We start from the raw sequence: 27,724 nt of genomic DNA on the forward strand, positions 1-27,724 counted from the left end.
TTACATTAAATTAGCATGATACTCATATTTATTATGCTTTCATTAAGAGCAGCCTGTTAACCAGTTAAACCACTTGACATTAGTTACAAAAAAAAAAAATCTTGTATTTGATACATTCATAATTATTCATACTCATCTTTGTTAAAGGGACACAACTGTGTGGGTTTGTTAGTTTTTCCTCATTTCTCAAGGCCCATTTGTGTTCTCAAATACTTTCAAATGAAGGCAATTAAATAGATGAACATATATGTAAGCATTGTATATATATATATACTGTATATATAACTCTTAAAATAATACTGAACACATTGGGCCTTCGTCATAAACACAAGCAGATTGAATTTCAGAGTAAAATGAATTTAGTTTTACATACATTTTCACACTGAATTCAACAGGACAATTTAATTTGATCTCAAATCACAGCGCTGGTCTGAAAAGCTAAGAAATGTCCAATGGAAGTAATGACCCAGGACAAACAGATACGCAGGCTTTGAAATCAGTCTTATGCACTAAATGCAATTGATCCTAGTGCAGTTGCATAGAAACAGGCTCAGATTAGAGACAGCAATCTGTAATGTGTCCATATAGAGAACAGCGCTGGATCCTTGAGGGACATGTGGAGATCAGGTGGACACTAGGACCCTACTGCGGGGGTCTCAAGCATGCTGAGACCATAGAAACCGATCACAGCGCTCCAGCATGGTCTGAATCAATGCTCTGTGGGTCAGAAACAAAGAATAAGAAAGAATATATGAGAATAAAAATGTATAAAAGCTGTTGTTACTATTTTTTTAAAACAGTATGTTCAGTATGGAATTCTAGCATACTGCTTACTGCATACTGTGCATCCCATGCAGTGTGCTCTGTTGTACACTTCACATTTTGGCACATATTTTAGGTAATCCGTGTATTACATGCATACAAAAAATGTGCATACTGTGCATAGTATACATACTGCATACTACCTTCTTTTAAAGTAAGTAGGTAGTATGCCATTTTAAATATAGACATGCACGCACATTAATTTTCATCTTTTGATTTTAGTAGAACCCAACAGATTTATCACTAATAGTGATGTATTGCCATTCAAGGGGTGTTTGCTCTCACCTCTGCCTCTTCTCAGCCATGCGAAGCAGATCACAGACCAGCGTGGACCGTGGACTGAGGTTCACCTGTACCCCAGACTCTTGCTGGGCCACCAGGGCCTGGTCCGGCCCAAAGACTCTCACCAGCCGCAGGATGATATTTTCCGGACTGACATGAACACTCCAGTCAGTGGAACCGTTAGATAGGTCAGCAGAACCCTTGTCTGTGCTGTTACCATTGGTTTTACCGGAGCAGGTTCCGCTGGTGGTACTGATAATATTGCTGCTGGTGGGCAGAGCAGCAGTGGGTGGGACTTCATCACTGATGCTGCTACTGATTTGCTGAGAGAGCTGGAGAAGCAACACCCACTCATCAAGAGACTGAGGAACAATACCTGAAAAGAAAGAAAGATTATTCATTACGAAGGAAGTAGAAAGGAAGGACATTCATTTGGTAGGTAGGAAGTAAGGATGGAAGGAAGGAAGTAGAAAGGAAGGACATTCATTAGGTAGGTAGGTAGAAAGGAAGGAAGGAAGGAAGGAAGGAAAAAAGAAAGAAGGAAGGAAGGACATTCATTAGGTAGGTAGGAAGTAAGGAAGGAAGGAAGGAATGTAGGAAGTAGAAAGGAAGGACATTCATTAGGTAGGTAGGTAGAAAGGAAGGAAGGAAGGAAAGAAAGAAAGAAGGAAGGAAGGAAGGAAGGAAGGAAGGAAGGAAGGAAAGACATTCATTAGGTAGGAAGGAAGGAAGGAAGGAAGGAAGGAATGAAGGAGAAAGGAAGGACATTCATTAGGTAGGTAGGAAGGAAGGAAGGAAGGAAGGAAGGAATGTAGGAAGTAGAAAGGAAGGACATTCATTAGGTAGGTAGAAAGGAAGGAAGGAAGGAAGGAAGGAATGTAGGAAGTAGAAAGGAAGGACATTCATTAGGTAGGTAGAAAGGAAGAAAGGAAGGAAGGAAAGAAGGAAGGAAGGAAGGAAAGAAGGAAGGACATTCATTAGGTAGGTAGGAAGAAAGGAAGGAAGGAAGGAAGGAAGGTAGGAAGGAAAGAAAGTAGTAAGTAAAGAAAGGACATTCATTAGATAGGAAGGAAGGAAGGAAGGAAAGAAAGAAGGAAGTAAAGAAAGTAGGAAGGAAGGACATTCATTAGGTAGGTAGGAAGTAAGGAAGGAAGGAAGGAAGGAATGCAAGAAGGAAGTAAAGAAAGTAGGAAGGACATTCATTAGTTAGGTAGGAAGTAAGGAAGGAAGGAAGGAAGGAATGCAAGAAGGTAGGAAGGAAAGAAAGAAGGAAGTAAAGAAAGTAGGAAGGACATTCATTAGGTAGGTAGGAAGTAAGGAAGAAAAGAAATAAAGGAAGTAAGGAAAGAATGAAGGAAGGACATTTATTAGATCAGCAGGAAGGAAAGAAGGAAGGAAGGAAGGAAGAAGAGACAGACAGAAGTAAAGAAAGTAGGAAGGAAGGACATTTATTAGGTAGGTAGGAAGTAAGGAAGATAAGAAGGAAGGAAGGAAGGACATTTATTAGGTAGGTAGGAAGTAAGGAAGAAAAGAAGGAAGGAAGGAAGGACATTTATTAGGTCGGTAGGAAGGAAAGAAGGAAGAAAAAGAAAGAAAGAAAGAAAAAATGAACGAAAGAAAGAAAGAAGGAAGAAAGAAGTAAAGAAGTAAAGAAGGAAGGAAGGACATTTACTAGGTCGGTAGGAAGAAAAGAAGGAAGAAAGAAAGCGAGGTAGATAGAAAGAGAGAAGGACATTTATGAGAGCGGTAGAAAGAAGGAAGGAAGGACGTTTATTACGTCGGTAGGAAAGACAGAAGAAAGAAAGAAAGAAAGCAAGGAAGATAGATAGATAGAAAAAATAAAGACATTTATTAGGCCGGTAGGAAGAAAGGATGGATGGATAGATGGCGTATAAGTGATTGTTTTACCATCCTCCTCCTCTAGTAATGTCATGTCGTCCAGTCTGCAAATGGCATTGAAAGCCTCCGACCGTCGCTGCAGCTCTCTGCACAGGTACAAGTAACCCATCCAATACCTGAGAAACAAAAAAACACACTGATGATCAGACACAGTCACACTGGATATGATTCCGTTTCAATTCCATTCAGTCTAATTCTACACTCACCCATGAGTTCTACACGTCTCCAGCATCTTCTGTTTGGAAGTCAGATCAGCAGGCAATCGGATCAAAAGAGACAAAAGACGTCCGTAACCCCAACTGAAGAAATGAGAGCGCCACCTATAATCCAACAGGTGACATTACAGTCAACCAAACCTACTGTAGAATAGTATTTAAACCACCCAAAGCAGAGCAGAGCAAAGCACTAGCTAGCACCACTTACACTTTCTTTAGAAAAATGTAAAAATCTAGTTGCTTAACAATTGTTGTGTGTACCTGGGCTGCCCATCAGGAGTGAGTGTGTCAGCCTTTTGTGGTGCATCATGGGATAGCGCCAGTTCCAACCAATCCTGTCGCAGAGTTTCCGGCTGGAGAAGAGAACCCAGGAAAGACAACCTGGAGAAATGTAAGAAATTTGAGTTTCTTTATTTAACATTCTTTTGCATATAACCAAAAACACAAATGTTTAAAACAAGCATACAACACATTAATTACAAATATGTAAACCGAATAGTGTGTTTTAACAAATCCGGTCTTGTATTTCATTTGATCTTGAGCTAAACAATAGCGATGAACACACAATATTAAAATAATAGTTCACCACAACATTGACTCACCCTCATGTTTTTCTTTCTTCCATGGAAAACAAAAGGAGAGCCACAGCAAAATGTTAGCATCAGTCAACATTCACTCTCATTGTATAGAAAAAAAAGATGCAATAAAAGTGAATAGTGACAGACTAACATTCTCAGATTAACATCTCCTTTTGTGTTCCATGGGTTAAAATGACACGAGTAAATAAAGACAGAACTGTATTCCAAGGAAAGTGGCTGCACCTCTGCTGCTCGGCTCGTGATTGGACGAGATTGTCCAGATAAGGCAGGAAGTGGCTGGGCAGAGCCATGGCCATAATGTCAGAGGGGAGGATTGTGGGAAAGAACTGTGGGTAGGCACGAACGGCCACCTCTCCATGTTTCTCATAGAGTCTGTAAAGAGGAAAACAAACATTAATATGATAGAATATCTAATGAATTTTACCACATGGAACATTCTAAAGCCAGAGAGATAGATGGATGGATGGATGGATGGATGGATAGACTGATAAATAGTAAATAATGATGGATGGATGGATGAATGGATAGATTGATAAATAAATAGTAAAGATGGATGGATGGATGGATGAATGGATGGATGGTCTGATATATAAATAGTAAAGAACGATGGATGGATGAATAGATTTATAAATAAATAGTAAAGAATGATGGATGGATGGATGGATAGATAGATGGATGGATTGATAAATAAATAGTAAAGAACGATGGATGGATGGATGGATTGATAAATAAATAGTAAAAATGATGGATGGATGGATGGATGGATAGATTGATAAATAAATAGTAAAGAACGATGGATGGATGGATGGATGGATTGATAAATAAATAGTAAAGAACGATGGATGGATGGATAGGTTGATAGATTGACAAATAGTAAAGAATGATGGATGGATGGATGGATGGATGGATTGATAAATAAATGGTAAAGAATGATGGATGGATGGATGGATGGATTGATAAATAAATGGTAAAGAACGATGGATAGATGGATTGATAAATAAATAGTGAAGAACGATGGATGGATGGATGGATGGATGGATGGATGGATGGATAGGTTGATAGATAAATAGTAAAGAACGATGGATGGATGGATGGATGGATGGATGGATTGATAAATAAATAGTAAAGAATGATGGATGGATGGATGGATTGATAAATAAATAGTAAAAATGATGGATGGATGGATGGATGGATAGATTGATAAATAAATAGTAAAGAACGATGGATGGATGGATGGATGGATGGATGGATGGATGGATTGATAAATAAATAGTAAAGAACAATGGATGGATGGATAGATAGATTGATAAATAGTAAAGAACTATGGATGGATGGATGGATGGATTGATAAATAAATAGTAAAGAACGATGGATGATGGATAGACAGATTGATAAATAGTAAAGAACGATGGATGGATGGATTGATTGATAAATAGTAAAGAACGACGGATGGATGGATAGATAGACTGATAAATAGTAAAGAATGATGGATGGATGGATGGATTGATAAATAGTAAAGAACGATGGATGGATGAATAGATTGATAAATAAATAGTAAAAAAGGATGGATGGATAGATGGAAGGATGGTTTGATAAATAAATAGTAAAGAACGATTGATGGATGGATGGATGGATTTGGGGGTGGGATTTTTCCCCTTTTTCTCCCAATTTGGAATGCCCAATTCCCAATGTGCTTTTAAGTCCTCGTGGTCACGTAGTGATTCGCCTCAGTCCGGGTGGCGGGGGACGAATCTCAGTTGCCTCACATCTGAGACTGTCAATCCACGCATCTTATCACGTGGCTTGTTGAGCGCGCTGCCACGGAGACATAGCGCTTGTGGAGGCTTCACCCCACCCACCGCGGCAACCACGCTCAACTCACCACGCGCCCCACCGAGAACGAACCACATTATAGCGACCACAAGGAGTTTAGCCCATGTGACTCTACCTTCCCTAGCAACTGGGCCAATTTGGTTGCTTAGAAGACCTGGCTGGAGTCACTCAGCACGCCCTGGGATTCAAACTAGCGAGCTAGCAAACTCCAGGGGTGGTAGCCAGTGTATTTTACCACTGAGCTACCAAGGCCCCGCATAATTCATTCTTAGTGAATTCCCTCCTCAGTGTGTGTGTGTGTGTGTGTGTGTGTGTGTGTGTGTGTAATGCTCTGAGTATGTAGTCTCACCTGTACAGGTGTGAGAGGAGCAGAGGTGCATTCCAGGGTTGAAGGTCTCGCAAACTGCGCAAAGATTTCAGCAGATCTCCCTTCTGAATCACCTCCACTACCTTACTGGCCTGCGTGAACTCTACAACACAACAGAATACTTCCATCTGAGCTATTTTAATTGCTGGTCTGTGTACAGACGGACGCTTTTGAAACATCTTTGTTTGTGTTGCGTTTTACGTTTTCATAAGCGATGTGTTTTTAGTTAAATATAGTTGCAGTTATAGATGTCTTTAAGTGCTTTCCTTAAGTGCTTTCTTTCTGCTTGATAAATAAATAATTTAATCAATATTTTTGTGAGAGGTTACCCAGCATGCCAGCGATGTACGCCTTCAGCACCTCGGGCTGCTCTCTGTACTTCAGCATACACATCTTCCTCACTCTCTCCTGGTCCAACAGGAAGAAATATCTCCTGAGGAACACACATACACTCTCCACCCCTCCTCTCTCATCCCTTAATCCACCCGGACAGCCCAAGTCCAGGTAAAGACAGGCCAACTGCGAGAGGTCAGTGTTAAGATCAGGAGGCAAAGGTTTGGGGGAAAACAGCTGAATTAGTTCCACAGGGTTAGTGAGCGGTGGAAACGTCGCTCTGACTGGGGCAGTGGAACATGGGATGCTCTCTCTAAGGTCCTCTTCTTCGGCAAGGGTTGAGGATTCATCCAGGTCAGTCGCTGATGAGCTCTCCGGTTGAATCACAACGCAACAGGACATTGATGGCATGACCTCTTCTTCTTCTTCTTCTAAGGTCTTCTCCTCCTCTTTTGTCGTTCCATTTTCTCTTTCTCCTGGTCTGGTGTGATCTTCAGGGCCCAGAACCCTCTCCAGAACCGGAGCCCAGTCTCGGAGCACTTCCCCAAGACAGACAGGGTCGAGTAAAACCATGGGGTCCTGGATCTGAGAGCTGGAGACACAGCATACTTTACCTCTAAAGCGTGTAATAATACAATAATAACTACAGAAACTGGGTGGTCAACATGACATATCATTTCCAGCACATCTAAAATTCTGTATTGTTTTTAATAAAATTTCTGTGGTGGAAATGACATTCGTAGAAATGACATTTTTAACATAAACAAAGGACAAAAACCCCTTTGTCTTGTGAAGGCTAATTTCATAGCTACCATTTATGTATGTATCCAAAATTCACTAAATTACATTATATTTTGATACTTTTTACATCATTTGGCAAAATTATAGCTTGATTTTTATAAATGACACCCAATAAAAATACTCCACTCAGAAGTGATATTTATCTTGGTTTCTCTTTTTCTTTAAACATCTCATATTTCACCTGTGTCCACTTGGTTAACAAGTACACTAAATTTTGAAAAAACTATATTAGAGGCAAAATTGTTTGGTGATGCGGAAATGATGCCACAACTGTGGGACTGTGGAATAAAAAGCCCTGAAATTATCTCTTTCTTTTTTCTTTTTTTTTCTCCCAATTTGGAATGCCCAATTCCCTATGTGCTTTTAAGTCCTCGTGGTCACGTAGTGATTCGCCTCAGTCTGGGTGGCGGAGGACGAATCCCAGCTGCCTCCGCATCTGAGACCGCCAACCCGTGCATCTTATCACATGGCTTGTTGAGCGCATTGCCACAGAGACATAGCATGTGTGGAGGCTTCACGCCATCCACGCTCAACTCACCACGCATCCCACCGAGAACGAACCACATTATAGCGACCATGAGGAGGTTACCCCAAGTGACTCTACCCTCCCTAGCAACCGGCCCAGTTTGGTTGCTTAGGAGACCTGGCTGGAGTCACTCAGCATGCCCTGGGATTCGAACTAGCGAACTCCAGGTGTGGTAGACAACATCTTTTGCCACTGAGCTACCCAGGCCCCTGAAATTATCTCTTTCTATATATGTACACCGATCAGCCACAACATTAAAACCACCTGCCTGATATTGTGTAGCTCCCCCTCGTGCCGCCAAAACAGCGCCAACCCGCATCTCAGAATAGCATTCAGAGATTATATTCTTCTCATCACAATTGTACAGATTGGTTATCTGAGTTACCGTAGACTTTGTCAGTTTGAACCAGTCTGGCCATTCTCTGTTGACCTCTCTCGTCAACAAGGCATTTCCGTCCACAGAACTGCCGCTCACTGGATGTTTTTGGCACCATTCTGAGTAAATTCTAGAGACTGTTGTGCATGAAAATCCCAGGAGATCAGCAGTTACAGAAATACTCAAACCAGACCGTCTGGCACCAACAATCATGCCACGGTCAAAATCACTGAGATCAAATTTTTTCCCCATTCTGATGGTTGATGTGAACATTAACTGAAGCTCCTGACCCGTATCTGCATGATTTTATGCACTGCATGGCTGCCACACGATTGGTAGATTAGATAATCGCATGGATGATTGTTGGTGCCAGATGGGCTGGTTTGAGTATTTCTGTAACTGCTGATCTCCTGGGATTTTCACACACAACAGTCTCTAGAATTTACTCAGAATGGCGCCAAAAACAAAAAACATCCAGTGAGCGGCAGTGTTATATATATATATATATATATATATACTGTATATTGTAGCACTCTGAACTCACACAGCTTTCTGTGTGGCGACCCTCAACTCCTGCAGCTCAGAATCTGAACTGGACTGCTCCGAATTCACACTGAGAGACAGACAGACAAAATAAAATAAAAAATAAAAACACACAAAACAATGTCAATTATTATATACAAAACATCAATTGCAACAGTAAAGAGCTGGACAGGTATCATGAAGCAAAAGAGGTGGAACTCACTCATGGTCCACTTCATCTGGAAGAGGGGTTGCAGGGGCCGTGACCTCACCTTGAACACCTTCCCTGAGGTCAGGCCGAGGCCAAAGGTCAGCATTCATCTGAAGAGTGTTGATCTTCTCTGTGGTCTTCTTCATGAAGCTAGAGACACTGATATACACACATATATACAGTATATACATATTTACAAATGCAAAAGCAAAGGCCACTCAACCGACAGTGACACTCCAAAATATAAGCACCTAAAATACAGCTGGTTTTCAGATAAACAACCATTTCTGCATGAAGAAAATAACCGAAGAGGAGAAATAATCCTTAAATTTCAACCTTACCAATGACACGAGACACATCGGTATGAAATGACACAGAGAATATGTGACACTACATCAACTGAAATAGGAAGTTACTGTTTTATAAATAATGTGTGGTGCAACCAGCTGCATTTTGGTCAGTATATAAATACATTTGACTCCGTGGTGGAGTTTTGCTTCCTTGTCAACCAGCCAATCAGAGCAATGCAGAGTGAGTCTGGTGTGGAATTTAAGGGGAAATGAAATCACAATAAAAAAAAAGGGAAAGTTTCAGTGGACAGGTGTGTAAATGTGGGCGTACCTGTCTCGCACAGCCTGCAGAGCAACTCGTGGTGGTTTTGGGCGGAAAGACAGCGGCAGGAATTGCAGACCGAGGTCAGACCTGTCGCTCTCTCCTCGCACAGACTGAGAGTCTTTAGGACAGAAATGAGGGATAAAGGAAAGAATAGGAAAGAAAAAAGTGTTGAAATGATAGAGGCATGAATGGAGAAAAAGAATAGAGTCAGAAGTCATTAGAGAATGAAGCAAAAGCATAGAGCAAAGAAGGCAAACAAACAAACAAAATTGACACATAGTGCATGCCAAAAAGCCAGCAGTGAAAAAAAAACGTTGCAAACACCATATAAATGAGTAATGTTTTTACTGTCTTTTATTTCAAGATATTTTGACATACAGCACACATAAAAAATACTAACATAAAAATTTCCAAGCTAAGGAAATCATTTTAAAAAAATGTCCTAAATGATTTTTCCCCCATTGAATATTCTGTTTCCCTCGGAAATATGTCACATGACAGGAGTTATATGAGTAGACTTTAAGACAACACGTAGCTGTAAAACATTCCTGTGTAGTTTTCTAAACAAAACACAAAGATAAATCATTACTCTCTTGCTCAGAATTTTTACAGTGGCAAGAAAAGTATGTGAACCCTTTAGAAATACCTGCATTTATGTATAAATTTGTCTTAAAATCTCATTTGATCTTCATCTAATTTACAATAATGAATAAACACAATCTGTTTTAACTAATAACACACATATTATTGTATTGTTCTTATACATACTGAATACATCATTCAAACATTCACAGTGTAGGTTGGAAAAAGTATGTGAACCCCCAGGCTAATGACATCCACAAAAGCTAATTAGAGTCAGGAGTTGGCAAACCTGGCATCCGATTAATGAAACGATATTGGAGGTGTGGGTTAGAGCTACTTTGACTTATAAAAAGCCCTCAAACATTTTGAGTTTACTATTCATAAGGAGCATCTGCTGACATGGACCATGCCTCGCAATAAGATCTCAGAAGACCTACAATCAAGAATTTTTGCTTTGGATAAAGCTGGAAATTTATCTTGAAGAGCTTAGATATTCATCTGTCCAGTTAGACAAATTGTCTATAAATGGAGGCGATTTAGTACTATAGGTACTCTCACTAGAAGTGGCCGTCCAGCCAAGATGACTCAAAGGGCACACCGCAGAATGATCAATTAGGTCAAAAAGAACCCTAGAGTGACAGATAAAGACTTGAAGGAATCATTGGAACTGGTTAACATCTCTGTTCATGAGTCTACTATACAGAAAACATTAAACAGGCATGGTGTCCATGGCAGGACACCACAAAGAAAGCCACTGCTTTCCAACAAAAACATTGCTGCGCTCCTGAAGTTTGCCAAAGACCACTTTGACACTCCTCAACACTACTGGGAAAATGTTTTGTGGGCTGATGAAACTAAGGCTGAATTGTTTGGGAAGAACACGCAGCACTACGTATGGTGTAAAAAAGGCACTGCATACCAACATCATCCCAACGGTGAAGTACGGTGGAGGGAGCATCATGATTTGGGGCTGCTTTGCTGCTTCGGGGCCTGGACCGCTTGCCATCATTGAGGTATAAATTGATTCCCAAGTTTATAAAGATATCCTACAGGATAATATCAGGGTGGCTGTGTGCCAGCTGAAGCTCAGTAGAAGTTTGGTGATGCAGCAGGACATCGAAGTAACACCACTACAGAATGGCTTCAAAAAAAGAAAATTCACCTTTTGGAGTGTCCCAGTCAGAGCCCAGACCTTAACCCAATAGAGATGCTGTGGAATGACCTCAAGAGAGATGTTCACACCAGACATCCTAAGAATATGACTGAGCTGAAGCAGTTCTGTAAGGAAGAATGATCCAAAATTTCTTCTGAACATTGATCAGGTCTAATCCGCAGCTACCGGAAACACTTGGTTGAGGTTATTGCTGCCAAATGAGGATCGACCAGTTATTAAATCCAAGGGGTCACTTACTTTTTCCACAGCACTGTGAATGTTTAATGGGATGTGTATAATAAAGACATGAAAGATTATAATTGTTTGTGTGTTGTTAGCTTAAGCACATTGTGTTTGTCTATACTTGCGACTTTGATGAAGGTGAGATCACATTTTATGACCAATTACTGCAGAAAACCACTGCATGTGCTGAATCCTTTTACTGTGTGTACTATGTTGTAGAAAATTCCTTTCTGGTCAGTATTGAAATGTGAGAAAAGTATTTCCCGACCCGTATCAGACCACAGAATTCCCACTGTGAGAGCCAATCACAGTCTGGCAAACTCACCAACATCCCTTTTAGGTTTGAACTGACTTGAAATCAATCCAGTTTGCACTCGATGAGTGTCTCTGTCTCTCAGTCTCACCGTTCTCTCCCTGTTCCTCCTCAGTGAAATTAAACTCCTTCAGCCGTTCCTCCTCAAGCATCGATTGGTTGGCGATGGAGTTGGTGTCCTCATCTGATTGGCTGCCTCTTCGGCTGATGACGCGGTATATACCACAGTCCAAAACGTTAAAGCTTTCCTGCAAACAAGACAGGAAGTCACATTTACAAGTCACATTTGTTTTTTAATTATCCAATAAGATTACCAGATTGTAAAACAGAGCTGAGCTGAGAAACAAGACTTTTTTTTCATCAAATATTTCTTGGATTAAGATATTTCCTATACCCTATCAGCAAATTGTGTTATTTTTGTATTTTTTTTAAAGCATAAACTTCACTAAATGTTATTAGATTTATGTATAAAAACAAAAAACTATCTTCCTATATGGCAAGAAAAAAAAAATATTCAAAATATAATCTCTGGAAACAATCGATATCATATTTGATTTTGATTCACAAGTAAATTATTCTTGTTTTAGAAATGTTTTGATTTTTTTTTACAGACAAACTCACTGATTAAGTGTATCTCTGCCATGATTTATTTGCAGGAATGAGAAATATCTGTGTATATACACATTTTTGCATCTGTATGTGTTTTTTACACTTACGTGAGAGGAAATGCTGCTCCTGCGGCTGCTGCAGGCGGAGTCCAGTGGTTCTAGTTTACTGATCACTTCCTCCAGCTGACCAATCAGCTGCTGCTGGGAGGCGGAGTTTAGCTGAGTCTTGAGTTGCTCCAGTCGATCAATGGGGAGGGACTTTCTGGCCTGAGGAGGAAATGGAAAAAAAAGAGGCTGGCTGAATTTGGAACGGCATACTACCATACTACTATTTCTGCTGCGATGTTTGTATGGTTATTACATACTGTGCATATATTCTGTATGCCTACTAATGTTTGAAAATAGTATGTGGGGGCCTGGGTAGCTCAGCGAGTATTGACGCTGACTATCACCCCTGGAGTCGCGAGTTTGAATCCAGGGCGTGCTGAGTGACTCCAGCCAGGTCTCCTAAGCAACCAAATTGGCCCGGTTGCTAGGGAGGGTAGAGTCACATGGGGTAACCTTCTCGTGGTCACTATGATGTGGTTCGCTCTCGGTGTGGTGCGTGTTGAGTTGTGCGTGGATGCCGCGGAGAATAGCGTGAAGCCTTCACATGCACTAGGTCTCCGCGGTAATGCACTCAACAAGCCACGTGATAAGATGCGCGGATTGACCATCTCAGACGCGGAGGCAACTGAGATTCATCCTCCGGCACCCGGATTGAGGCGAGTCACTACGCCACCACAAGGATTTAGAGTGTATTGGGAATTGGGCATTCCAAATTGGGGAGAAAAGGGGAGACAGAAGTATGTGTATCCATATGCATTATGTAACGATAAATGCTTCAAACGGTAGTATCATAAACACTTAAATTGTCACATGAACTCAACAAGTTCTCAAGGCGCAAGTTTATCATCTCAGAAATAATTCTGTTTATTTAGCCTTTTTCATTCAATTTATGTGTGTGTGTGTGTGTGTACCCTGGATGTAATAACAGCGTGCTGAAACATGCAGGTGACGGTTGCGGCAAGCGTCCAGTTCTCTCTCTTCAACAGCCGTTCCACACAGCGCTCAGGTGACACCAACGACAGGTGAGACAAACGACCATCACCATGTAGACAAAACAACTCATTTCGGAAAACTGTGATCTCTGCTATGTCTAGAGAGAGAAGAAGACAGATCCAATCCATGAGCATTACAATTTTTTATAAATACTTACTTGATAATAGTCTACCTTATTTATTAGTATATTTTTTTCTATTCTCTCTTGTCTAAATGAAATCCTTTTAGACCTAAATACTTCACCCAAAAATAAAAATTCTCTCATCATTTACTCACCCTCATGCCTTCCCAGATGTGTATGATGTTCTTTATTCTGCTGAACACAAATGAAGATTTTTAGAAGAATATTTCAGCTCTGTAGGTCCATACAATGCAAGTGAATGGTGACCAGAACTTTGAAGCTTCAAAAGGCACATAAAGGCAGCATAAAAGTAATCCATATGACTCCAGTGGCTAAATCAATGTCTTCTGAAGCTAAATAATCAGATTCGGGTATGAACAGACCAAAATATAACAAATTTTTCACTCTATCTTGTGCATTAGCAGTCTCCGAGGCGATCATGATTTCAAGCTTGATTACACTTCTTAGCGGCATCTAGGGCTCTGCGAATGCGTCGAGCGCTAGGAAGTGTAATCGAGCTTGAAATCATGATCGTGCCTAGAGACTGCAATGGCAAGATGTACAGTGAAAATTGAGTTATATTTTGGTCTGTTCTCACCCAAAACCGATTAGATCACAACAAAAGACATGGATTAAAACACTGGAGTTGTATTGATTACTTTTATGTGCTTTTTGGAGCTTCAAAGATTTGGACCCCATTCATTTGCATTGTATGGACCTACAGTGCAGAAATATTCTTCTAAAAAAATCTTTGTTTGTGTTCAGCAGAAGAAAGAAAGTCATACACATCTGGAATGGCATGAGGGTGAGAAAATGATGATCTCTTCACTGTAATTTCGTCACTTCTCACCTTTGACCTCTGTCCACAGAAGGACTTGCCCACTGTGAGGGGTGAATATGTAGATAGCCGAATCAGTCCATGTGAGCAGGTTTTGTTCACTGAGAAACACACACACACACACAAGTTCATATTTAATTTTCAAGTCAATTATTAAACCTAAAACATTTGTTATCCTGACTGAATTTATGTTTCTCAAAATCTTAAAATCCTTTTTATTTAAAAGCATACGCTGAAATGATACATATTAGTTCTGTAAGTCGTGCTTATGTACAAATTGCCTTAAATGAAAAAAAGTGAAGTAAAAAAAATTAGTTTGAGGGGACAGTGAAGGAAAAGTAGTCAAAAAGCGTCCAGCGTACATAGGAACTCCTTCAATATCAATACTGTTTTCAAAATGGGGTCCGGGGACCCCAAGGGGGCAGTAAGGGGTGCTAGGGGGTCCGTGAAAAATTTAAGAGAGAAAAATAATTAAAAATAGTAAAAAGAAAATAATGCTGACATTATTTGAAACTACTACTTTTTGAAACCATGAGGTTAGTCACATTCATTTTATTCTTCAGCCAGTTTCAAAGCATAAGAAATGAAAACAAATCTGAATACAATTTCATATATTATGAAAAAAAACATTTCTTATTTGTGAGAAATAAGTGCTGTACTTCACTTATCTCTTTAATGCTGCTTCGAAACAGTATTTATTGTGAAAAGTGCTATACAAATACATTTTAATTGAATTCAAAATATTTCTCTCCGGGTTTAAACCTCTTAGGTACATCACTATAATAGAAAAAAGACAAGCTGTCATATTAATTAAAAGTATATCTTTTTCATATAACATTTGAATAAATCATTTTGCAAACGTGTCTTTATAATATCATGTTTCCTATTTTTCTCACACAGGGGTCCCTTGCAAGGGGATCATCATCAAAAAGTTTAAAAACCCCTGACAATCTAGAAACAGTGGCTTCTTTGATGAAGCTCAAATATAAGATAGTTTTGATTTGTTTATCATTTTTGGCCAACGCTGTACATAATTCCCAAACTTCCATTTGGTTTATTTCATAGTTTGGCTGACTTAACTATTATTCAAAAATGTGGAAAATATGAATAATACAGAATGTGTAGGTAGTACTGATAGTGTACTTTCAGTCTGTACTAAAAGTTCATGTGATGTGTTGTACAGGAAGATAAGGAACTCGAGAGGCGTGATTACCCAAACTGCATTAGTCTTGGGAAAGCCAGAGACTGTGGACTCGTTTGTTCAGGGTTGTAATGTGGTTCATTCCTAAACACACATCAAATACAACACATGTAAAAGACAAACAACAATACAGGAGGGAGAAAGTGATAGAGAGAAATGTTGAGTAATTCAGGAAATAAAATGTGCAATACAACACACCCTATGTGATAACGGCTTATCTAGAGTTTATCTAGAGAGAGAGATTTAGTCAAACACAGACACACACACATTCACAACAGAAGCAATGTTCAGAGTAGACTACTAGTAATTTACTTACTAAATACTGCACTTAAAAACTGTATACTGCATGCTATTAAACAATAGTATGTAAAACAGTTTGCGTAGAAACAATGTTGTATACGGCTCATTTTAGCAAATGTAGTCATCCAGATATTCCATGCCTTCTGAAAATGTATTATACACACACTGAATACTGCAAAAATAGTACGAGTAGTATGCTAGTATGCCATTCCGAACACAAATGAATCAGGACAGTGTGAAGTGTTAGACTGTGCACACACACACAAACACACACTTGTAAGAGATGAGTGGCAGTGGTGGGCAGGCCAGCAGCTGTTTGAACTGGTGTGTACTCAGAACCTCTCCGGTAAAACTGGCCTCCCAAATGCGTGAACCCGGCCGGGCACAGTACAGTAGGGGAGGAGGACCGCCCGCCTGACCCCGCTGACCCAGCAGGAGAAAACACGCCCCAAACTCTCCATCTCGCTCTTTATTACCCACGCGCCAGAACTTCTCCCTGAGAGAGAAAGACAGGAAGGAATAGATTGATGCGAGCAGATGATGTTCCGAAAAGAATTCAGATTTTTCATTAATTGTTCTCAGCTGTTTTTCCACACTTTAGATATGTGGCCTCATGCATTAAACTTTGAGCAGGTTTCAAAGTATGCATACGCACCGACTAGTCAATGCATTGGGTCTGTAAATCACATGACCTTAGTTGCACTTTTTCCTGAACGCAGAAGTTTCCCACGATTAATAACGGAAGTCTGTTTTTGTTTTACGGTCTTCTGTGTTTTCTCTCGCATCTGCGCATGTTTTTAGCGGATAATGTGATCTTTAGCATATTAAATTGTCAAATTAAAAAAAACATGTGACTCCATAGTGCCGATCTGTTACAGAGTCGCAATGACCGTCTATTGACTAGGGATGTGCACGAGTAATCGACTAATCGAGTAATTGTTCTGCACCAGCTTGTCGAATACATACTCTAAATTTCACTTTACTTTCCTTCTGAATCTCTTACCAAATCTTGCTGTTACAATTATCCCCCCCAGTAATCACGACTAGCAAATACAACCCCCACACCCCCCACCCATCGCTTGATTGCTTCACAAATCAATCCCACCAATGTTCAAACCCTCTACGCCCTTGGGAGTCATGCAAACCAACGGACAAGGATCTGTGTTTATGGTGGAACGAAAATGCAAAGCGGTACGAGAAACTCAGAAGCTTTTCAGACCAGTATGAGTGTATGAGCGTTAAATCTCTGAACACGGGCAGAGTGCATTTTATAAAAAGCCAACTTTCACCACTTGTTTTTCTGAATAACATGAGAAATAAAAAAAATAAAAAATGTGAAATGTGAAGCCTTTTTCTAGACTTTTTGTAAATATCAATATGCACAATATCCAAAAAGAAAAACACAGTTTGTTAAAGTTAGCTTATTTCGAAACAGTTCTTGGTAATGTTTGTGAATAAAACAAAATATAAGTTGCACTTACATGTCATACTTTTTATTAATTTATGAGTAATCGATTACTCGTTTTTCGTGGGTTATGTCATACTTTTTCTCCCCAATTTGGAATGCCCAATTCACTCTTAAGTCCTCGTGGTGGCGTAGTGGCTCGCCTCAGTCCGGGTGGCGGAGGACGAATCTCAGTTGCCTCCGCGTCTGAGACCGTCAATCCGTGCATCTTATCACGTGGCTTCTTGAGCGCGTTACCGCGGAGACTTCACGCCATCCACCACGGCATCCAAGCACAGCTCACCACGTGCCCCACCGAAAGCGAGAACCACATTATAGTGACCACGAGGAGGTTACCCCATGTGACTCTACCCTCCCTAGCAACCGGGCCAATTTGGTTGCTTAGGAGACCTGACTGGAGTCTGACAGAAAATGTAAGCGAGAGGGACATAATTTATGACAATGCAGGACATTCTCTTCACTCACACACTCTCTGTGCGTTGTAAATGGTGTAGGATATTTTGATGTCAGTTTTGTCTGTATGCAGTGTTTTTACATCAGGCCTCAGGACTTTTAAAGTGAGACTGTTTAAGCCAACACACACCTCTCAGTGTCACACAGGTAGCAGCGACTGAGAGACGAGACCACCAGGTGTCCATCCGTGTACCCTAGCTGGACGACACGGGAATCCACCGTGGTGATGGTCTGAACTGGGAAGATAACAAATGCAGAGGCCTGTTTGGAAACACACAAGGACAAAAACACAATATGCAAATTATTATTTAAATAAAATATAACCACAACGACACACTGAAGCTTCTACGTGTGTGTGAGGTGAACTAATTTTCTTTTACCTTCCCAAGTTTAGAGGACCCAGCCCGTACGCAGGACACTTTCCCTCCAACATCTCCTGCAAACACTCGGAGGGCCGAGGTGTCCCAACACAGAGACGTAACCGTCTGTCCACGATGCTCCCAGGACACAGATGCGCGCTCCGGACGACCACGCCGCTCCAAGTGTAGCTCCCACACCACTACCGCACCCTGACTGGAGTTCACACACACACACACACACACACACACACACACATCTAATGTGCTCAGATTGGTAAAAACAAACAAAACTGTTTAACACAGATAAGGTAAACAGGAATACCTCGTTGCCACAGCGATAAAGTCCTCATCATGGGGGCAGCATGCAACCTGCGTGATAGAGCCTTCCTAAATAAAGGCAGTAGAGAAGATATTGATCATTTTGAATCAGAATGCTATGGAAACCGTTAATGGCAAAGTATACTTTGGCTTATGCCTGATTTAAATTTAGAAGATAACAGTTCTGTGTTCTCTCACAAAAAGTTTCACATTTCCTCGCAATTATTTTGGGTTCCCTCACAATAGCTTTATCCATCCTTTATGAAAATGAATCCTAGTCATTCTGCCAAAAAAACATGGTTATTTTTACTGAAGTATCACCATGGTTAATTTGTTGTACATGTTTTTAAAACCATGGTTATCATCACAAATGTGTTCCTACAGTCACAATTATTGCAGTTTTACTATAGTAAAACCATGGTTTTACTATGAGTACACTATGTAACACAATTTTTGTTCCTGGGTAGTAAGTGTTGTTTCCTAATTGCTTATGCCTCAAAAGTGTAGAAAATGGCTATTATTCCCCACAAACTTTGCTTTTGTGACCAGGACAGTGATATTTTGAAATGTACCTATTTCCAATGAGAAAACGGGCGAATTTGTGTCTTTTTGTTCACATAAAGACAGAAAAAAAACAACATATGAATCCAAAATTCTTATTTATCTGTGGTCCGACGAAGACACCGGCTTTGACCTTTGCCTCAGACAGCTTAGGGAAGAAGTCTTGAAGGTACTTGAAGGCTGCCGACTCCTCAACTAGAGCTCTGACAGATTGTTTCATAAGGCCCAATTTGATGTGCAGTGGTGGCATCAGAACCTTCTGGGGGTCCACCAGTGGCTCCCACTTGACATTGTTCCTCCCCACAGAGAACTCGGTCCGCTGTGGCCAGTCCCGCCTGTGGTAGTGTGCCTTGGTGTCCCTGCTGTCCCAAAGGCAAAGATAGCAGGGAAACTTGGTAAAACCGCCTTGGAGACCCATCAGGAATGCCACCATTTTGAAGTCTCCTATGACCTCCCAGCCGTACTCATCATACTTCAAGGCATCCAGCAAGGTCTTGATGCTGTTGTAATCCTCTTTGAGGTGCACAGAGTGAGCCAGGGGAAGAGACGGGTACTTGTTACCATTATGGACCAGCACGGCTTTGAATATTACTTTAGGTATAAATACATGTTAATTAGGATACTCCCATATGTTGTTTTTTTCTGACTTTATGTGAACGAAAAGACACAAATTCGCCCGTTTTCTCTTTGGAAATAGGTACATTTCAAAATATCACTGTCCTGGTCACAAAAGCAAAGTTTGTGGGGAATAATAGCCATTTTCTATACTTTTGAGGCATAAGCAATTAGGAAATAACACTTACTACCCAGGAACAAAAATAAAATAAAAATTTGTTACACAGTGATATCATTCAAATATGGTTAAAATATGGTTACCATACCATAGTTAAACTACAGTTGCTGTAGTAAAACCGTGGTTAATTTTCATTAGGGATGGATAAAGCTATTGTGAGGAAATGCAAAACTATTTCAGAAAGAAAAAATCCCTTCCTGTCTTTTAAGGGTCCGCGTATGTTGCAGAATATTTGGCCGATAACGGTTACGAGTAGAGGTAGACCGATATATCGTTTTTATCGATTAATTGATGCTGATAGCTGCGTTTTGGATTTATATGGCTATAGTTGCAGATAGTTTTTTGTAATCATTTCGTCATTTCAAAATAAGAGTCCCCGGAGTGTTTCGGGCTAGTTTATACGTAAAAGTCTTGCGTTATGCACCAAATCTTCATTTGTTTTCTGGTTATTATTGGTATTTTGGTTGAACAATAAACTGCATCAGGGATTTTATTCATTTTGAACTCTTTGTCTTTGCCCACCATAGTAAAAAAAAGAATAAGAAATTGTTTTTGACATTCTATAAATCGATTTTAAAAACTATCGACTGATTAATTGATTGTCTGCCTTTTCCACCACCTTAGTTATCGGTATCGGCAAACTCCACTATTGGTCGACCTCTAGTTATGATGGCTGATATTATACATTTATACTGCAGGTATGCAAACTCATGAGAGGTGAAAAAGGTGAGAAAGTCATAACAGGTGTTCTGGATATATATTTTTATTTGATTTGTTTGTTGCATTTAAAGCTTTTTTTTGGTTGCATTTAAAGCTCTTAAAGTGTTTAAGTTTAACCCATTCAAGTGATTTTAACAAGGAAAATGTAGGGGGGCCTGGGTAGCTCAGTGGTAAAATACGCTGGCTACCACCCCTGGAGTTCGCTAGCTCGCTAGTTCGAATCCCAGGGCATGCTGAGTGTCTCCTAAGCAACCAAACTGGCCCGGTTGCTAGGGAGGGTAGAGTCACATGGGGTAACCTCCTTGTGGTCGCTATAATGTGGTTCGTTCTCAGTGGGGCGCGTGGTGAGTTGAGCGTGGATGCGATGTCTCCATGGCAACGCACTCAACAAGCCACGTGATAAGATGCGCGGATTGACGGTCTCAGATGCGGAGGCAACTGGGATTCGTCCTCCGTCACCCGGACTGAGGCGATTCACTACGTGAATTAAAAAAAAGGTGACTTTAGCTGAAAGGTGAGTAGTAGCATCCCTGTAATATAAATGAGATGGAAGCAAGATCTAGATATGCACATGTTGCATGATCATCCTGACACAGTAATTTCATGTTCTACTACTGTATCTTTTTTTTAAATGCTGTATATTTTGTTAGGTTGTACCAATAAAACACAGGCAAAAACCAACATGTGATAAAGATACTGTTGCAATGTCTATAATGACCTTAGAAGGTTCAAAAACACTTTAAGAGATCATGTGAAGACATCTAATAGATAAAGTGGAACAACTGCATGTAAACACTCCTACTGTCAACAAACAGCTAAAGGTTCTGTAAGTGTGTGTATCAGCTCAGTGATTAACTGTGTGAGGATTGCGTTTGTTGTTTGTACTTTGTGTGTGAGGATCAGTTTTTGCTTCCATCCGTCTCTCTGAATGAGGTTAAGTCCTCCGGCAGAAGTGCCCAGAGCCAGCCATTTCTTCGACACGGAGAGACACGTGCACTGCAACACAAAGAAGAATATTGTGAGGAATCTGTCAAGAACATGTCTGGGTCACGTTTCACCCCAAAATCAGTAAAAAAGAAAAAGAATATATATATATTTTGCGTTAAGAAAATGAAGCCAAATTTTAAGACCATTAAGAGCTTTTGCACTGTGACATTATTTCAAATTAAGCATGTGGGACATTATTAGTACCATAATGAGAAATATATATAAGTATTTATACACCAGTGTAGTATCTGTTGTTTAATAACAAAATCATTGCATTACAGTCAATTTGACTATAAAATTCCAATTACATTAATGAGAATCTAATGAGACTGGAAACAGTCCTTAAAACAGGCTTAATTTGCATAAGTTTTAAATGTGGGTGGGGTGAAATGGGGTGAAATGTGACCTGGAATTTCATTTCATTCAATGGTTTTATGAGAGTCACTTATGAGGTTGTCAAGTAGCCAATCAGTGCAGTGATACACATTCAACAGTCAGGTAAAATTATTCTCTATGCGGTTTAGGGTGTGTTGATATGCTGTTGATGAGGAAACAAATAAACAGAACAGAAACCGAAAGAGATTTTATGATGTTCCCTGAAAAGTAAACACCACCACACACAATTCAGGTCAGGTTGAATAACTGGACCCATAAAAACTATCACAGTAAAAACATACTCTTACTTTTACATAACATGTATATTATGTAGTTACGTAAGTGTGTGTGTGTGTGTGTGTGTGTGTGTGTTACTTTGATCCGGCCTGAGTCCAGTCGCAGGGCAGAGAGGAGGGGGTCCAGACAGTCAAACTCGGCCAACACGTGAGTGTAAGTCTCAGGTACCACAGGAATCATCCTGCACTGCTCTGAAAGGGGAATAAACAAACATTTACATAATCCTCATGAGTCGCTGTGGCTGTGTTGCAAAACTTTGTGAGCTGCTTACCTAGACATCATAGACACGTGTGCAGCATGTTTAGTTATCACAGGCAGGGGCGGATTGGCCATCGGGAGAACCGGAACTTTTCCCGAAGGGCCAACCGCGAAACGGGGCCGAATGGGCCATGATAAGCTGAAATGGGCCACTGCATTATGCAGAATTGTCCACAAAATGTTTTTCTATCTAAAATCCTGGGCCAATTGCTCTTCCCAGTCCGCCCCTGATCACAGGCTTGTGCATTTTAGGCCCTGCAACATTTTTGGGCATACCTAGACAGTATTTTAGGCCCTGGCAACGTTTTTGGGCACAATTTAGGCCCTTGCAGCATTTTGGGGGGCATTTTAGGCCCTTGCAACATTTTGGGGGGCATTTTAAGCCCCTGCAACATTTTTGGGAATACCTAGACAGTATTTTAGGACCTGGCAACATTTGTGGGTGCATTTTAGGCTCCTTCAATATTTTTGGGTGAATTTTAGGCCCTTACAACATTTTTTTTGTGGGGGGGGGGGGGGGCATTTTAGGCCCCTGCAACAGTTTGGGGTGCATTTTAGGTCCTTGCAACATTATTGGGCACATTTTAGGCCCTTGAAAGATTTATGGGTGCATTGTAGGGTCCTGCAAAATGTTTGGGCAAATTGTATTCCCTTGCAACATTTTTGGGCACACCTAGACTGTATTTTAGGCCCTTGCAACATTTTTGGGTGCATTTTAGGCCCTTGCAACATTTTTGGGAATACCTAGACAGTATTTTAGGCCCTGGCAACATTTGTGGGTGCATTTTAGGCCCCTTGAAAATTTTTGGGGGAATTTTTGGCCCCTGAAATATTTTTGGGAGCATTTTAGGCCCCTGAAACCTTTTTGGGTGAATTGTAGGCCCTTACAACATTTTGGGGGGGCATTTTAGGCCCTTGCAACATTTTTGGGAATACCTAGACAGTATTTTAGGCCCTGGCAACATTTGTGGGTGCATTTTGGGCCCCTTGAATATTTTTTGGGGAATGTTTGGCTCCTGAAACATTTTTGGGAGCATTTTAGGCCCCTGAAACATTTTGGGCCACATTTTAGGTCCTTGCAACATTGTTGGGCACATTTTAGGCCCTTGAAAGATTTCTGGGTGCATTGTAGGCACCTGCAACATTTTTGGGCAAATTTTAGACCCTTGCAACATTTTTGGGCACACCTAGACAGTATTTTAGGCCCTAGCAACATTTGTGGGCGCACTGTAGGCCCCTGAAAATTTTGGGGGGGCATTTTACTCCCTTGCAGCATTTTGGGGGGCATTTTAGGCCCTTGCAACATTTTTGGGTGCATTTTAGGCCCTTGCAACATTGTTGGGCGCATTTTTGGCCCTTTAAAGATTTCTGGGTGCATTGTAGGGCCCTGCAACATTTTTAGGCAAATTTTAGTCCCTTGCAACATTTTTGGGCACACCTAGACTGTATTTTAGGCCCTAGCAACATTTGTGGGTGCATTTTAGGCCCCTCCAATATTTTGGGGGTAATTTTTGACCCCTGGAACATTTTTGGGAGCATTTTAGGCCCCTGAAAAATTTTTGGGGGCATTTTACTCCCTTGCAGCATTTTGGGGGGCATTTTAGGCTTTGCAAAATTTTTGGGTGCAATTTAGGCCCTTGCAACATTTTTGGGTGCATTTTAGGCCCTTGCAACATTTTTGGGAATACCTAGACAGTATTTTAGGCCCTGGCAACATTTGTGGGTGCATTTTAGGCCCCTTGAATATTTTTTGGGGAATTTTGGGCCCCTGAAACATTTTTGGGAACATTTTAGGCCCCTGAAACCTTTTTGGGTGAATTTTAGGCCCTTACAACATTTTGGGGGGGCATTTTAGGCCCCTGCAACAGTTTGGGCCACATTTTAGGTCCTTGAAAGATTTCTGGGTGCATTGTAGGCACCTGCAACATTTTAGGGCAAATTTTAGATCCTTGCAACATTTTTAGGCACACCTAAACAGTATTTTAGGCCCTAACAACATTTGTGGGCACATTGTAGGCCCCTGAAAATTTTGGGGGGGCATTTTACTCCCTTGCAGCATTTTGGGGTGCATTTTAGGTCCTTGCAACATTATTGGGCACATTTTAGGCCCTTGAAAGATTTATGGGTGCATTGTAGGGTCCTGCAAAATGTTTGGGCAAATTGTATTCCCTTGCAACATTTTTGGGCACACCTAGACTGTATTTTAGGCCCTAGCAACATTTGTGGGCGCACTGTAGGCCCCTGAAAATTTGGGGGGGGGGGGGCATTTTACTCCCTTGCAGCATTTTGGGGGGCATTTTAGGCCCTTGCAACATTGTTGGGCGCATTTTTGGCCCTTTAAAGATTTCTGGGTGCACTGTAGGGCCCTGCAACATTTTTGGGCAAATTTTAGTCCCTTGCAACATTTTTGGGCACACCTAGACTGTATTTTAGGCCCTAGCAACATTTGTGGGTGCATTTTAGGCCCCTCCAATATTTTGGGGGTAATTTTTGACCCCTGGAACATTTTTGGGAGCATTTTAGGCCCCTGAAAAATTTTTGGGGGCATTTTACTCCCTTGCAGCATTTTGGGGGGCATTTTAGGCTTTGCAACATTTTTGGGTGCAATTTAGGCCCTTGCAACATTGTTGGGCACATTTTAGGCCCTTGAAAGATGTATGGGTGCATTGTAGGGCCCTGCAACATTTTTAGGCACACCTAAACAGTATTTTAGGCCCTAACAACATTTGTGGGCACATTGTAGGCCCCTGAAAATTTTGGGGGGGCATTTTACTCCCTTGCAGCATTTTGGGGTGCATTTTAGGCCCTTGCAACATTTTTGGGTGCATTTTAGGTCCTTGCAACATTGTTGGGCACATTTTAGGCCCTTGAAAGATGTATGGGTACATTGTAGGGCCCTGCAACATTTTTGGGCAAATTTTAGTCCCTTGCAACATTTTTGGGCACACCTAGACAGTATTTTAGGCCCTAGCAACATTTGTGGGTGCATTTTAGGCCCCTTCAATATTTTTGGGGGGAATTTTGACCCCTGAAACATTTTTGGGAGAATTTTAGGCCCCTGAAACATTTTTGGGGGCATTGTACTCCCTTGCAGCATTTTGGGGGGCATATTAGGCCCTTGAAACATTTGGGGGGCATTTTAGACCCTGCTAAACATTTTTGGGAATACGTAGACAGTATTTTAGGCCCTGGCATTGTGGGTGCATTTTAGGCCCCTCGAATATATTTGGGGGAATTTTTGGCCCCTGAAACATTTTTGGGAGCATTTTAGGCCCTTACAACATTTTGGGGGGGCATGTTAAACCCCTGCAACAGTTTGGGCCACATTTTAGGTCCTTGCAACATTGTTGGGCACATTTTAGGCCCCTGCAACATTTTTAGGCACACCTAGACAGTATTTTAGGCCTTAGCAACATTTGTGGGTGCATTGTAGGCCCCTGAAAATTTTGGGGGGGCATTTTACTCCCTTGCAGCATTTTGGGGGGCATTTTAGGCCCTTGCAACATTTTTGGGGGCATTTTAGGCCTTTGCAACATTTTTGGGCACATTTAGGCCCTTGCAACATTTTTGGGCATATCTAGACAGCATTCTAGGCCCTAGCAACGTTTTTGGGTGCATTTTAGGCCTTTAGTTTCTATGTAAAATCCCGGGCCAATTTCTCTTTCCAGTCCGCCCCTGATCAATGGCTTGTGCATTTTAGGCCCTTGCAACATTTTTGGGCATACCTAGACATTTTTGGCCATTTTAGGCCCCTGCAAAAATTTTGGGCGCATTTAAGGCCTTTGCAACATTTGTGGGTGCATTTTAGGCCCCTGCAACATTTTTGGGTGCATTTTAGGCCCCTGCAACATTTTTGGGCGTACCTAGACAGCACTTTTAGGCAGCGTTTTGGGACCTGGCATCTTTTGGCATATCATAGATGCATTTTAGGCCACTCGAGGTGAATACAGTATTTTTGGCAATCACAGGCCCCTGCAGCATTTTTGGGCATCAACGGCAGGCATTATAAAAGTGCGTACTTCTTTTTTGGGTGGGAATTTTGACTGCATGCATCATTACTGGGCAGCATAGGTGCATTCCAAAAAGCATTTGTGGCCATATGCACTTAAAGACACACAACATTTCATTTTGGAGCACTAGCGGTGTAGCATTTGTGGTCATAATATACTAACAAAGCATTTTTATATAAGTCGACAAATATCAGTGAAGAGCATGCTTGAGATATTTGAAGAAAACAAAGAAAAATCAAGGTAAATATTACTTTTGTATCAGCCATCATTTCCACAAAAAAAAAAAAAAAAAAGTGTGTGGAAATATTATTTAATTGTGTATATGTATTTAGGATACATAAAATGTTAGCTATGAAATGACTCAAAGGAGTCGGACATTTAATGTCAAAATATGCTGTCTTGGTAGGCAACTCACTAGGATTTCTTACACAGCCCTTCTCAGCCCTCTGTCATATGATTCCAGAGGAATCCAATTAAAAAAAGCATGACTACGACACATACCCTTCAATTTCTCCTTTTTTCATATGAAAATATAGCATTCAAGGACAATTTTGGACTATTATAAACCTCGTAAACTAACTGTATTATATTTATAACATAAAACAATGTCTGAATGAACCCCCCCCCCCCCCCAAAAAAAAAAAAAACACGCAAACCCTTTGGTCACAAATATGACATATAATGTATTTAGTTAAGTTTTAGGGATTTTTATTTGATTTTCAAACAGAAAAGCACTTACAAACACACATACACACCCAATTCACCACTTCCCCATTCGTCTAAAAACACATTACATGTCAATTCAGCGTTGACAAACTTTAAAAACACTATATACAATCAAATAAATCTCCTTTTGTGTGAGTTTGGGGTCATATTTGTTGTTAAAAACGCAAGTTTAAAATGAAAGTAAAAGATCCATTGGAAATGTGGGTACTTTTGCAGTAACAGTTCAGCTCAATGAATGATTTAATCATTAAAGTTACACCATTTAAACATTTATAGCCAAATAAGAGAGGCTTTTACCCTATTTTTTACTCTGTAAATAAAGCAGATAAACGTATCTGAGTTGGTAAACGTGTTTAAGACAAACTCAGTAATTAAAATAAAACATTTGATATGAATGAAGATGCATTAAAAATGTGTTTTTACCTCCTCCTGGGCTCCAGACTCATTTAAATGTGCGTTAAATCTCCAGAAATGTAGTAAGAATGGATCATAATAGTGTGTAAAGTGAAAATCACGTGTGTGTTTGACAGCTGACTGTAAA

At 40.6% G+C, this 27,724-nt stretch overlaps 1 protein-coding gene across 1 annotated transcript; it reads right to left on the minus strand.

Annotated features, from left to right (window-relative positions):
- Nucleotides 1–27,724, minus strand: LOC127435585 (BLOC-2 complex member HPS5-like). Its single transcript, XM_051689143.1, has 23 exons — nucleotides 27,607–27,724; nucleotides 22,268–22,380; nucleotides 21,416–21,526; nucleotides 18,461–18,525; nucleotides 18,160–18,352; nucleotides 17,910–18,040; nucleotides 16,136–16,357; nucleotides 15,574–15,645; nucleotides 14,373–14,461; nucleotides 13,320–13,498; nucleotides 12,409–12,567; nucleotides 11,784–11,940; nucleotides 9,408–9,519; nucleotides 8,799–8,945; nucleotides 8,598–8,666; nucleotides 6,347–6,942; nucleotides 6,000–6,120; nucleotides 4,040–4,189; nucleotides 3,480–3,599; nucleotides 3,210–3,323; nucleotides 3,013–3,119; nucleotides 1,108–1,480; nucleotides 1–717 (listed from the first exon to the last, which is right to left on the minus strand). Exons 2-23 carry the CDS (start codon nucleotides 22,367–22,369, stop codon nucleotides 657–659), a joined length of 3,450 nt encoding a protein of 1,149 aa, XP_051545103.1. The 5' UTR covers nucleotides 22,370–22,380; nucleotides 27,607–27,724; the 3' UTR covers nucleotides 1–656.

The sequence above is a fragment of the Myxocyprinus asiaticus genome, chromosome 46 (genome assembly GCF_019703515.2).
Source record: "Myxocyprinus asiaticus isolate MX2 ecotype Aquarium Trade chromosome 46, UBuf_Myxa_2, whole genome shotgun sequence".
In the NCBI taxonomy this organism is placed as follows: Eukaryota; Metazoa; Chordata; class Actinopteri; order Cypriniformes; family Catostomidae; genus Myxocyprinus; species Myxocyprinus asiaticus.

What these genes read in the sequence shown, in the direction of transcription:
- LOC127435585 (XM_051689143.1), bottom strand. Translation starts at nt 22,369, where the DNA reads ATGATTCCTGTGGTACCTGAGACTTACACTCACGTGTTGGCCGAGTTT. An exon ending in GGTCCTCTAAACTTGGGAAG is followed by an intron (nt 18,041 to 18,159) that starts GTAAAAGAAAAT and finishes GTTTCCAAACAG; the next exon opens with GCCTCTGCATTTGTTATCTT. An exon ending in GAGACGTGTAGAACTCATGG is followed by an intron (nt 3,120 to 3,209) that starts GTGAGTGTAGAA and finishes TTTGTTTCTCAG; the next exon opens with GTATTGGATGGGTTACTTGT.